General features: G+C 41.9%; 1 protein-coding gene across 4 annotated transcripts in view; it reads left to right on the forward strand.

The window, feature by feature from the left end:
- Positions 1 to 2,914: 2,914 nt before the first annotated feature.
- Positions 2,915 to 14,210, forward strand: part of MGAT4A (alpha-1,3-mannosyl-glycoprotein 4-beta-N-acetylglucosaminyltransferase A) — a 77,667-nt gene continuing 66,371 nt past the window's right edge. For 2 of the 4 annotated variants that reach the window (XM_086880546.1, XM_086880547.1), the window contains exons 1-2: positions 2,915 to 3,033; positions 6,979 to 7,293. In XM_086880546.1, coding sequence (XP_086736672.1) covers positions 7,200 to 7,293 — 94 coding nt within the window. In that variant the 5' untranslated portion in view covers positions 2,915 to 3,033; positions 6,979 to 7,199. Of the gene's footprint in view, positions 6,896 to 6,978; positions 7,294 to 14,210 lie in introns of all 4 variants that reach the window. The other 2 variants (XM_086880548.1, XM_023917537.2) reach the window with 2 other exon arrangements.

Raw genomic sequence — 14,210 nt, forward strand, 5'->3', positions numbered from 1 at the left:
TCTGAAGAAGTCAGGAAAATGTTTGGATAAAACAAGCTCCAGATCTGATGAATAGCAAGAACCACAGCTTTATAGAAGTTGGCTGCCCAGCTGTGCAAACACTGTAGCATATATGAAATTATGGCAGGCCTGGAGCATCTTCTACCAATTTGTCTTTACTCTGTTAGGTAATACCTTAACAAAAATCTCTCAGCATGAAATCTTCCCTCTGTTGAAATATGATTATTCATTTCTCTCTTGTGTTGTTTTATTTCCTGCTGGTATAGAATAGCAAGCTCCTTGGTAATTATTTTTTTCCCAGCAACCAAAGCTGGAATACTAGGGAATTAAACTTCCTGTATTTTTAAAATTCTATTTTCTCCCCTCAGGTCTCCCCTGTTAAGGCTGTTACAGTGTATGTACCTTACACTTGCATTTAAATACAATTTTGGGAGTTTCAGATTGCTTAATCATCCCCCATTTCAGACTGATACTCCAGTTGAACAGCAGTGGCTGCAGGATGAAAGAGTAACTCAGCAGGAAGAATGAATTAGAAATTTGCTGGCATTAAATATTGGTCAGGCCTAAAAGAGGGCTGCTATCCTCGCCATAAGTAAGGGATGTTTCAGTGTGCCTGTCCCAACTCCTTTCCGCTGGCAGCTCCAGCATTTCCTTCACTATGCACTTTGTCATGCATCAAGCAGTGGAGTATGCCAAGAGGCATTCGATTATTGGTGTAGTAGGTCAGATGAGGGTAATGTGGATTTTTTCCCCGTTTTGAACTTTGCCTTCTTTCTCAGGAAAGAAGCATAACTAACTCAAGACAAAGGTTGTCAAAGGAACAACTACATTGCACTCTATTGTTTGGGGAAGTTAATAGTTAATTGGATACTGTCAAGCTCCAGTCAGTAAACTTTCATAATGCAAACATTTAATCAGTGAAAGGACAAAAAGTGGGAAGGCTCAGACAGTCCTTGTGAAATAACTGTCATTATACTCATCTTGTAACAGAGTCTTTTCTTCAGCAGACTAAGCTCTCCTGATAAAAGAACTTTTATGTGAAAATGTCTCTGCCAGTTTTTTTTTCCAGCACAGAAATGCAAAAATTCATATCCCTAAGCAGCACTAATCTATTAGATGCAAACAATGGTGCCTTTAATGTTTCTAGCTTGTTGGGATCTCTACAGGAAATTCTGCCATAGATGTGTCTGTGTGCATGAGGATATGCATGCTCTAATTTTTGTTTGAAAGTTATTGTGCTGAATTTGTTTTTCAATAAAAAACCCACTTCATTCCACTTTGTAAAATGGAGGATTGAAGCACACATTTACATAATAAATTCTCACCACTCAATGAGTAAAATCACAGAACAGCCTGGGTGTCAAGACCTTGCAAACTTCTCCTGAGCTTCTTTATTTCGATCTGCCTGAATTGCCACCAGACCCTCTTTGAAATCTTTGAAAAAGACAGAAAATTCACTGAGGGCTACTGTGCAGGTACCCAAATGTGTAAAAATACTGTAATGTGTTGAAGCGCTGGTAAGAAAACATGAAAACATATGGAAACTTGTTAAATGTCACTCTTCAGACAGAATAACTTGCAAGATTTTTCCACAGTTTCTAAAGTTCTGGTGGAGAACTATCCCACTACATCCAGCATAAGAGCCTTAATGGAGAGTAAAACTCCACAGGTTTCCCAAAGAAGTTATTGATGGCCCAATCCTGGCAGTGCTCAAGGCCAGGCTGAATGGTACTCCTGAACAACTTGGTCTAGTGAAAGGTATCCCTTCCCACCGCAAGGGCCTTGGGCCTAGATTATCTTCAAGGTCCCTCCCAATACAATCCATTCTGCGATTCTACAGTTCTGTGGATTTTGAAAATGTCTACTATGGACTTTGAAGTAGGTATAATGTAAGCACAGAAGAGGAGCAAATCAAGTCCATGAAAAGGATTGAACATTGCCAACCAGTTAGCACTACATGTCAAGGGCAGAACTCTTGTGAAGTAGATAGGATCCTACCCTAAGCTAGGCATGCCGTCTGATTTGAATGGAAGTTTTCAGACCCTAAAAGAGGCATGGAATTCCTGGAACACATGAAACAAACCACTGAAGATAGGGGATTACTTACAGAGCAGCAGCATCATGACCCTAAATAGTGAACCCATAGAGTAAAGCTGTCACTGACTTGCTCTCAGCAATGGCACGGTGCAGGAACCTCTGAAGGAAACCGAGTTCATTTTCACACCCACACGGCTGTACCTGTGCAACCACCTCGTGGGCGGCCCACACGCCACTGCACAAGAACACCCTGCCCAGAGCGGCACAAAGCACAGAGGGTTCCTTTTACTGGTGTGAAGCAACAAGCTGCTCTGTAGTTTCAACAGCTCTCAATCCAAGCTCCGGGAGGTGTTTATTAGCAGGGTTTGAACTCAACGGTAAAATTCGTGACTGTGACTTCTTGTAAGTGGTGAGCTAGCAGGTCACACGGGGCACCTACACACGTAGTTTGTTTGGCAGCTACACGCAGATGGAGAAACACCCACGTTGCAGGCCAGGGGCTCAGCCCTAACCCGAACTCAGAGCGCACCTCAACGTGGGGCAACGAGCACCCAAGCGCTGGCACAACCTGGGGCTCTCCCCAAGCCACAAACCCCTAAGAGCGGCTCTAGAAAAAAGGGAACACTCTGCCGAAAAGCAGCACTCCAAAACACCCAAAGACATCACAACACACCACCCCCGCTGCCGGCTCCCGCTGCAGGCGCTGAGGGAGGCTTTGCGAGACAGCGCCATTTATAGCCGCGGCCGAAGAGAGTGACAGGCTGCCCAGCCAATGAGTGGCGCCATCCGCGGCGGCGCTCATTGGCTGTCCGCGATGCCGGCGGGCGGGCGGGGCGGGGCTCCGCGCACTCCATGGCGCTCGGGGCGGGGGGCGGTCGCCGGGGCTGGGCGCGCTGCTGACGCGGGGGGCGGGCGGGGAAGGGGAGTGAGAGCCCCGGCGGAGCCCGCACTGCCCCCGCGCCCCGCGGCTCCGCCGTGCCGGAGCGCCGCGCACAGGTGAGGACGGCAGCGGCGGTCAGCGCGTCCCGCTGCCCAGCGCGTCCCGCTGCCCCTGCGCGCCCCGCGCCCCTGCGGACCGCCGGCTCGGCTCCCGGGGGGTCCGGGGACGGGCGGCTCTCCTCACACTCTGGAGCGGCAGTACGGCGGAGGCGCGTCCCTTCCCCGAGGGTCTCTGCGGTGTCGCCGGAGGGAGGCTGGGGGCCGTCCTGCTCCGCCATCTGCCCGCCCGCTCCTCTCTGCGCTCCCGTGCACCTGCGTGGCGGTGCGGGGAGCCCCGGCCGCTCCTCCGCAGGACTTGCTTCGCCGGCTGCTCAGGGGTGCCGCGGGGGTCCGGGGCAGAGCGGCACTGCGCCCTCTCCCTTTCTTCCTGGGGTGCCTGGGGGATACCCCGCTTCCCACCCTTCCTCCTCCTCCTCGCCGCGCGCTGGGATCGCAGGGGCGTTCGGCAGAGTTTGCAGTTTCCTGTGTCTGTTCCTTCCCCCGCAGCCTCGCCGCGATGCCCCGGGCGCCGCGCAGCTCCCCGAACCGGCGCTCTCCCTCCCCGCCTCCCTCCCTCCGTCCCCGTCAGCTCTCGCCCTCTGCCGCCCGGCAGAGCTGGCGGCTCCCGGTGCCCGTCACCCCCCCCCCCCCCCCCCGATTTTTCGCTTCCCCACCGAGATAGCCGCGACCGGGGCGGAGGGACACCGGGAGAGGTCCTGACTAACTCGGGACGGTTTCCAGGAGGCTGCCGATGCCTCTTCCCCGGGTTTGAGGGCTGCGGGACGCCAGGGCGGCGGGTGGCGGCGGCCGGCTGCGCGCCTCGGGCTGTGGGGGATCGTGTCAGTGGAAATACGGCGGAAAAGCCCCTCTTTTAGCAGGTCCCCGGCGCCTTCGGCTTTTGGCTGCCGTTTCCTCACGGGCCGTTCTTCCGTGCCTTCAAGAGCAACCTTTTCAGTGCAGCAGTGCTACCGCGGTGGGTGATTTCGCACCCTCCCGGCAGGATGGGGTCTGGCTCATCCTCTCGGAAGTCTGGCACGCTTCGTGCTGTGATCCCGCACCATCCAGCCCTTCAGCAGCTATGTGAAGAGCCTTTGCAGGCGTACTGGAGTATTATCAGTTTTTATGGTTTGCTGTTGGGAATACGCTTTGTATGTATTTTGGGAGTGTCTGGATCCAAGCAGAAACTTCTCGGTTTATTTAAGACGTGATTCAGTAGGGTTCTGCTCAGCATCTGAGAGGTGCCGGCACCTTCAGCACCCATAGCCTTCAGCATCCAGCCGGGTCATTCCCTTTGGTCTGCAGTAGGAAAGGTTCAGGTCATAATGGCGCTAGCGAATTTCATAGGCTTCATCTGTCTAGTTATACCCTATCACACTGTCATCTCAAACTGGATTACTCTTCAGTTAAATTTGTTTAGAATGTGCTGTAAATTATTGAACAAACCTAAAGTGACCACCTGGGACTTAAATAATTTATGTGGAACTACACATGTGTTTCTGCTGGTTTGGCTATATGCATTTTTAAAAGCTGGATTGTGTCTGGTTTATGTATAGCCTTGATGTATGCAGTTTGATATAGTGAAATGCTTAAATAATCATCTAAGTACTGCTGAGCTATAGCTGAGCTGCTGGTGCCTGTGCTAACAGGAGTGGTTACAACACCCGAAGAGGATGAAAGCAGAACCAGCCAACTCATACTCATGATAATTATTGATTTGACACAATGTTGTGCATACTGACTGCTGGTTGAATCAGGTTGCTACTGTTCCTTTTACTTTTTTGTTTTCTGATTTTTTTCCTGACTCTGTTTTTGAGGATTCAGATAGCACAATGAGAGGCCCTGATCGCAACATCTTGATTTTGTTGCAGCAAATGTAAAAATTATGCCCATGTTTTCTGGAAAGGCAGATGGTTCACTTTCCTTGTATTATCAGATAATATTTCTGCTTGCCTGGTTGCCCTCTCTCGTTTTCACGGTGGACCAGCTGCCAGTTGCCCTCACTGGGATTATCCCTCTAACTTGCAGCCTGGTCCTTTGTGCACACCTGAGGTGCTCTAGGGAAATTTGGCTGATGCTAAAATAGTGAGCAAATTAGATAACAGTTTAAACATCCTTGCTTCAGAGACACTTCAGCTGAGTTAAACTGTTCATCTCGGTATCCTAGTTGCTTATTTTGGTAGTTTGGGAATCACACAAACTTCCTAAATTCACATGGACAATCCTTATAAAACTTTGGGACTTGGGATCTTTGCCTCTCCTTGCTCTTAAAGTTCATCAAGACCTTTATCTTCTCACCTAATTATTGTTGCTGATACTTCTGGCTTGCATTATTTCCATCTCCCATCCAGAGTGCTGGTACTGATGATATTTCCTGGCATTGTGTGCTCTCTGTGTTAGCTCTCAATAGGTGTCTCAGTTGTCTTTATCTCTCATTGTGTCGATCTTGGGTTTCTCATAAGGCGTTTTGCAGTTCTTTCTATTCCAGTTCATTATTTTGTTTCTCACTGAATGTTACCATCTACTGTGTCTGCTTCCTATGTACTTGCTTTTGTTCCCTTCCTCATAGGTACCGTGGGCTTTCTGAGTTAATGTTTAAAGCTGCAAACCCATCTGTGCATGAAGTTCCTCAAACAGAGCACGTTGCTGGCATGATAGTAACTGTAGTTACTAGATAGTAACCAGCTGGCATGCTGGTAACTGTAACCTGGATGTTGTGACTAAGATTTGAACACAAGAACATGTAGTTTTGCAACTTTATTGTTTGCTTCCATTCTTTTTTTGACCATGGTTGTTGGTTATGCTTTGTTTTGTGGGCTCCTTAGTAAAGGTAATATGTGCTGTGATAAAAGATTGGGAAAAATAGTTCAAATTTGACTGGAATCTCTTGGTACTGTAATGATAAAAAGTATTCTTTCCCTATTGTTTTGAATGCAGCGAGGCAAGAAGGTGACAAAGACTGCTTCCAAAGAAAATGCAGAGCAAGTTATTTATTGCTGAGTAACATACTTGTATCAGATATAGTTTATAGTGGGGGAAAAAACTTGGCAGTGCCTTGAAAGAGTGTTGACTGCAAATGTTTGACTACTGTAAAGATGATTTAATTCTCTGAAAACCCCTCCCCTCTCTTTTGAAGTTGGTTTCTTTATTGCCCTCTAATCTCTTTGTCTTGCTTAGGACAGTGTGATTAGATGCTGTCTGTGTTTGGCCAGTCGATAATTTTCTAATTATCATAACCAGGGTATGGAATTTTCCTAATAAAACTGAATTGTAGATAAATAAGGTTTTATCTTTATGCCTGTGTGGTAGAGATAGAGGAGTGATACGGTCATACTATGGCTTTCTGAGGGCTTCTGATTGATGCCAATTGGTATGGATTGAGCAGTCTCTGCATGTGGGACTATAGTCTGTACTTTATCTGCAGCTGAGATAGGAAAAAAATGGTTGTGGATGGATCAAATCCTCTTGAACTGAGCAAAGATGAGCGATGTAGGTTTGTACACGGTGTTCATAGCTCTGGCCTCTCAGCTTGCTGGAGGCAGTTATGCTCCTGAAGTTACATGAGACCTCACTGATTTCAGAGGGGTTTTGTTGACGTGAGGTCTTAGGAGTAGGGCCTTGAGTTAGTGCGTCCTGGAAGCAGCTTTTGTATCAGTTTGACACCTGCTAGGTGACACATGACCTTGCCTTGAGTTGAGAATAAAATTAATGTTGGTAATGTGTGTGTTTGTCCTTCAGTGACCAAATTCCTGTGAAATACAGCTCCCCAAATGGATGGATGCAAATAGTCTTAGAAAAGGCACACATTAATCTAACAAGTTCTGTTCTCTGAGGCAAGACTGAGGCAGCGAGAGGGAGGTGAACGTAAGACACAGCAATAAAGGTGTAGTGTATTTTGGTACTTGGGGGACTCTTCTTTTTTGTATTTTTGACATAATCTGTTAAAATTTTGTTTCCTTTAAACAGAACTAGAAGAATAAAGAGAAGTTGGATTGATGAGAACTATAAGAAAACGTACAACAGTTTGGAATGGATTGATTTATGATACGTCTGATACATGAGGGCTACATTTTGTGTCACTGTTGTCCAGCTGCTGTTGGAGTGCTTCAGCTGACTTCATTGCAGCAAGCCCAGCAGATAGGTCCTCATCACTAACAGAACATAAGCAAGTGTGATGCTGAAATGAGATGAGGCTCCGAAATGGAACTGTGGCCACCGTGTTAGTTTTCATCACTACTTTCCTCAGTTTGTCCTGGTATACTGCATGGCAAAATGGGAAAGGTAAGGAAAAAGCTCCAAAACCTAATTACCTTCAAGTGGCTGCATTTCTGTGTGCTGCTGCTGTATGTTAGCAATCTGTAAATTGCTTGTTGAGTAGCTGTGATACAGAAGGTACTGCCTTGGTGAGAAATAAACACTTGCTAATAAGTTTAGGAAAAATAACTTTGAGTGGTCCTCATTTAAAAAGGAAAAAAAAAAAAAAGATACCTGAACAAAACCAAATGCTGCTCTTGGAGGAATGGGTTGGTCAAGGCTTAGGAGTTGTGATTTGATTTTATTATTATTTTTGTTTCCTGGTTTATGGTTGTTGGAGAAACATATGTTTGTTTTTGGTTGGTGGTTTATTTATTTATTTTTTTGCGTGTAACATATGGCCAATGGACCCAACTAGAGAATGTTATTTTTGGTGCTGCTTTCTGTCTTCCCTGGTGGTTTACTGATGGCAATGGCAAACTGCCAATCAACACTGTTGAGAGACTTTTTTTGCTGTCTTTGAAAAAAATTTAAAATGTCTTTTATTAAAGTACCATGTAAGAAGTGAAATAAAATTATCAAATTGACTAGGTAAAAGGAAACGCATCTATTAAAATAACATGAGCAATTTTATAAAATACTTAAGCAATTGTTTTGTGTAGTAGACTTTTACGTGTTCATATATCTTTAATCTTACTGTACTCCCTGTGAACCCTGAAAAATTCAGTTTTTCTGAGGGTTGGGATTGTTTATGAAATTAAGATGATTTGGTTTTGTCCTTCAGCAAAGAAAATAAACTTGTTCAGCAATGTTTCCTGTAAGAAGAAAGGATTGTTGTTTTTTTTATTTGATAAACATCTATCTCTTGAAAGTAGTAGACTATATCCTTCAAAGATCAAGTAATTTTAAAACTGATTTTGTCTTCAGTGATTGTTTGTTCTGATTGTTCTGCAGAAAATATTATTTTCAGTTGTTCCTCAGGTCCAATTAGAGGAAGCTGAGGTTTTCCAGGAATACTGTCTGTTGTAGCATGTTACTTGTTACTCCTGTTTAAGTATAAAAGAAACAGATGCTTTCTGTGGCATGCTGATTTTTTTTCCGTTGGGCACTTGTGGAAGAAGCAGATGCTTCGTGGTGTGATCTCTGCTGTAGCAGTTGGTTGGTAGGCTACCCTTCTGAATGCAAGCAGCAGAAAAATGTCAGGTTCTCAAGGTTATGGTAATACATAGATTTTTTAATTAGACAACAAAAGCATACATGTGCCTAAGACAATGGTGTCTGAATAGCCCTGGAAGTAGTACTTTCTTCATTTTGACTAATAAATTCAGTAGTTAGATATTTGCTAATTTCTTGCTTAAGAACCTTGTAAGAATTTTGTTTTCACTTCAGCAAAGATATGTATCTATGAAATTCTTTCAATTTTTTTTTCTTTCTTACCTAATATATGACTTACAAGTCTTGTTCTCTTTTGTCAAAGCATGACACAAAGAAAATTCTCTGCTAAATTAACAAAAAAACTACTGTTTGGAGAGTATGTAATATATGGCACTTTGCAACAATTTAAGCTTTTGTTAGTTAGACTGCTCTATTTTTTTTCTACTTTTGTTTTCCATCTGACTGCTTAGAATCAATACTTTCTTAATGCTGGTATAAAAGTGCTGCATTTATCATCTTCAAGATCTTTCTGTTGAGCATTAAGATGATAATTAGTGAAATAAAAATCAGTGTAACAAGACATCAGTAATGTCTTAATTAATCATAAATCACAGTTATGAAACAAAAGTCTAAATAATATTGTTCAAGAGAAGTGAACATAGAACATTGAACATAGAACATTGCTTTTTAATTTTTAACTTCTCAAATTTTTTCATGGATTATTCAAAATCAAAACAGGTTTGAGTTAATTCAGTACCATATTTTCAATCAATGCACAATCGAAAGTTTTCAGAAACTGATGGTAAATACTTGTTAAAGGTTTTTTTCCAGTTCAGTGTTATTTTATAGCCTTGTGAGGTGGTATTTGAATTCATTGATAACGTTTTCATTACAAATTTTTACGCGGCTAAGTTAGAAGCAAACATAGCTTGCTGTTCCCATTCACTGAAAGGCTGTGGAGTATCACATTCTTTGATCATCATATTTTGTTTTTCATTACATTTAGATTCCTGTAGGTATTTGTCATTCTTAGGACAGCAAATTAAATCTACAGTTAGAAAGAAAATGCTATTTTGCACTTCCTTAAAGAAAAAGAAACCCCCCTCAAATTGCTCAATGATAACTAAAACAAAATCTGCTTTTTAAAGGAGAAGCATAATTTTTTTAACTGCCTCAATCAGTTTTCAAGTGATTAATTTTAATTTAAAAACTAAGATCTTGGATAATTGTCACTTGAAGTGCAACATCATTTGTAGAATACCAATTAGATTGGGATTAAATGATATTTTTGTAGATCATGCCTTCCTTTAGTCAGTGTATGTAATCTTAGTCTATGTGGGATAGGATTTAGACACTTCTGAGTGATACAGACTTTGGTACTACTTTAAAGCACAAAAGTCTGTCTCAGCAGAACAATGCTTTACAAACTTTAAGGTGTGCTGAGTTGTCAGGAGCTGAAGGAAATACTGTGTTTTAAGTGCCATTGCTGGAAACAGCATGGCTGTATCTTACCCACAGGTTTGATTATGTGAATAACATTTCACAAGGCATATATTGCTATTTCCATGAAATGGCCAATTATATGATTTTACTTTTAAAATAACTGTTTGAAGAAGGTTGAATGAAATATCTTTGGTCATTGGAGACAGTCTTCAAAATTAGTCCTAGGTCTTTGTTGCTTTCTGGACTTTGTGCAAGGTGTAGGAACACTGGTCTTGTAAGGAAACAGTACAAGCCCTGATCGCACTTGGGAAAGACCTCTCCTGGGGGATTCTTGCAAATCAGTAGAGAGACCACTTTCTATGGTTTAAAATGTGCTATGGGTTAGCATAAGTGATGTACACGTTGGAAATGGAATCTTAAAAAATGCTGATTACTTTGGTGTGCAGAAGAAACATTTTTAAAGGTTCTGCAGTCACTTCACGTTCACATTTAGTTCAGTGTAAGATGTCCTTGAGTTCCTCCTAAAACTGAGCTCTTATGTAAGGAATAACTTTATGGTTAATACCCTCTCTTCTGACTGAATCCTGTTTTCTGGTACTGCTGACCTGCTCAGGGTCCCTGGTCTTCACCACCTCATTTGTGAGCTCTAGAAATGTGGTGGGTTTTTTACCCTAAAGGCAGTGCTCTTGGCAAGATCTAACCAGTACAGAACAGTTCTGCATACCTATTAGACCAGTCACAAAATTTACATCAAAGCAGTTGTATGCTATGTAGAGTGTGTAGTCTTGATGCTTTGTTCTTTAATGAGACTATTGGTCTGAGTACATAATATTCCAGGAAGAGCCCTATGTTCCATAATGCTAAAGAACCTCCCCTTCTTGGATCAACAAACTTCCTGATGGCTGTGGAAATTGGGAAGGAAGGTTAATAACTTCACTGAATCAGTGTGGGTGTGGTAGGATGGAATTCAAGTATTTTTTCATTTAAAATATGTGACTTTTATTCTCAGTCAAAGACAGTTGTTGGCAGTGTCTTGTGTCACTTCTAGGAGATATTTGGCTACTTGAAGTATTGAAAACAGGTATTGCAATATGTATTGTGAAAATCTGATGTGATTTAGCCTTTCAGAATTGACTAAACTATGTAGTTTTCACAGCATCCTGAAATGATTAGTGCATTTCATTAATCTTCTTTAAAGATGAATTAGTTGAAGAACTTCTGGTTTTCAATTCATCCAAGGGTGTTGTCATAACTGCAGGATTTCCTCACTGCATGGGGATGGCTTATTTTGGTACACATATACAAATTCCCATGTGAAGACCTCCAGGAGAACTTTTGAGATATTTATCTAGCTTCCTGGTTCACTAAACATTCACTCACACTTAAGTAATGAAGGTTGAACATGTTTTCTTTTAAGCATGAACTTTTCTCTTATTTGGAAAGACAATGGCTTGGGCTTTATAATAAAAATGTCATCTTCTCTCTCTGTCTGTTTTCACAAAATAAGAAGTACCATGCTGGTTCTCAGCCACAATAATCCTAACTGTTCAAAAACATCTAAACTTAGCAAGGATAACAAAACCTAACTGAGACTAAAACAAAAACCCTCAGCTAATTTTGGAGTAAGAAGAAGGAATATTTATCTCCAGAGGAAGAAGACTTCTACAGGAAGAACCACAGAGGAAACAAGGCAAGGAGGACAGAACTTACCTACCTACCTACCTACCTACCTACCTACCTATGTTCTCCATTGGCAGTGGTTATGCAATATTCTCATTAAGAAAAGGTTCAAAGTCTGAGAATTACATATATTTTGCAACTGTAACCCACCTTAGTTTCTGCATGGATCCTAAGAGAAGCTGTCATGCAGGTAAATGCTGCTACAGCCTCCTGACTGCTGGTCCTGATTTTCAGAGTTAGACACTCATTTTCCCCTGATATGTGAATTGAGACCAACCAACCAAAAAAGTTAAATGGACTACAAACTGGGAGGAATGAAGGCAGGGGAAGGGAAGGAACAGACTGAGATGCAAACGTGGAAAGTGCTTATTAAAATTAATGCCAGTTTGGAGAAGAGGGGGCTCTTTCATTTCTGTTAAATAGAAGGAAAACGTTGGTTTCCTTTGGAAATTCTGTTGCAGACCTTCCAGGAGCTGAAATTAAAGGAAGTGAGGGTTTCCTTTTTCATTTTAACATCAGCACATGAATGTTGTTCTGTTCTTTATCTAAAATACACTTTAAGCTCGTTTTCAACAAGAAACTGGCCTATAGCTTACTGATACTAAATATAGTTGCATTTCATTAAAGCTAATCAGGAATGTAGGTTTGGTTTGGTTACTGAGGGTCCTGTGCAGGTAGTGAACACCCTGTTTCAGGTGAATAATACAGAAGAGCTGTATAGCTGTTCAGGTGGGATGGTGTTTAGGTCTGCAGCATCTTTGTGTCTGTCTTATGACTTCTGCAGAAGTCCTCTCGTACCAGTGATTTTTGGAGAACTGCAGTGAAAAGGATTGCTACCAAAGTGGTTTTGCAGTATTGCCTTGTTCCTTGCATTTTTTGCAGCCTTTTAGCTAGGTTAGCTCATCTGTTTATGAGATTATAAAATTTGGTTGCTACAAGAGTATTTAATGGAATCTGGCTTAGCCAACGTCTTGAGATACTGCTCTTGATGACAACCTAGTGTTAGAGTTGGTTAAAGCTCATACTTCTGCTCAGTGTAGTTTCTTGTAATTCTTCAGCCTGAGTCTTCTGTGCTTCCATGAGATATCCCCTCTTGCATCGAGCCAAATAAAGAATGCCTGCTTTTTAATACTACATTAGTATTAAGGAGTTTTATGTTTAACAATTTTTGGTAACAGCTCCTCCAAAATGCTGTTTGCTGCTCACATTCAGAGACTATTGAGGCTATCATGGGTGTAATTTAGCCAAGCCAGGAAAGACAGTTGCATCTGACACAACTACTCATACCTTACTGTAACGTTTTTAAGTGAGTAAAAGGGGCTTTGCAATGATCTGTCCTTTTTTGATGGTAGTTGATATTTTCCTTAGTGAATCTAGATGATTAGAGGCAGAGAATTCTTACTGGATTTCAAACAGCACCATGATGGGTGGAGCAACAAAGATAGACAAGGGATTGAAGTTTAAAATTGTTTAGGCAGATTGGAGGCCGAGTCAGAAAGTGGGGTGAATGGTGGGTTCAAGGTGGGTGAAAGTCCTCCAGTCAAAACGTGGGGTGCAATAAAGAAAAAGAAAATCAAATGTGTACATGAAGAACTGGGAAGAAATTTGATGTTGGCATTATAGGTAGGAATGACAGTCACGCTACATGTGACTCATCACATTATTGCAGAAAACAATAGAAGTTGAGCAAAAAGAGGTTTAAGGAAGTACGTATGAAGTCTACTGCTCCAGCAAGACACAGGAAGTCTTTTTGCTCTGCTTTGTACTGTGTCTGCTTTGGGATGGTGCTCTGGAAAGAAAATAGATTCATTAGATGGAGTCCAAAGAAGCAACAAATGATCAAAGATCCAGAAAGTCTGCCCTGTAAGAGAAGGGTCAGTGTCTTGATATTCCTTGCCTATTAAAGGAGAGGTGAGAGGAGAGAGACAGGAAGATAATTTTCAAATATTTTAAAAGTTCTTGCCAAGAATTCTTGTCAAAAAAAAAAACCCAACAAAAAGACCCCCCAAACTGTTATAATATATGTGTAATCTGTTTTAAATTGAATGGGAGAGGAAGTTTTGATAGTGGACAGTTCTTGTAATGGTGAATATAATTACATACTAGTGTAGCTTGTTGAGGAGGGGTTGGTGGTGAAGAATTTCCATGTAGGCAGTTTCAAGAATAGTTAAACCAGCAAAGACAAGTAAATGATACCACAATTGGTACCAATAAAGATTTGGGCTAGCACAGAAAGACTGAGTTATACTGATTTTTAAAGTCAATATGACACTTAAAAATAAATCTTAGCTAGGGAAGACCTACAGCTGGCAGGAATGCTCCAGCTTTGAAGTAGCAATTGTGGTGAAATTAATTTTGAGCAGGGGATTGGACTAGATGACCCCCAGAAGTCCCTTCTAATCTAAATTATATTAGTTATTCTTGGCATTTGCCAGGTTTATCTCTCCTTATGCCAAGAGCAACATGAAACTGTGTTATATTACTAAATAATATTGATGTTTGCATGAGATATGTGGGAGTTGTCCTTTCTTATAATATAATTTGATCCCTTAAAATATATATAATATTTGCTTGTATTTTAGCAGATTCCCTTATCTGTTTATTTTTAATCTCTTACTCTTATTAACAATAAACAACCACTTCTATAGCTAGGAGCCATGAGCATA

The sequence above is a fragment of the Cyanistes caeruleus genome, chromosome 3, assembly GCF_971803275.1.
Source record: "Cyanistes caeruleus chromosome 3, bCyaCae1.hap1.1, whole genome shotgun sequence".
Classification (NCBI taxonomy): Eukaryota; Metazoa; Chordata; class Aves; order Passeriformes; family Paridae; genus Cyanistes; species Cyanistes caeruleus.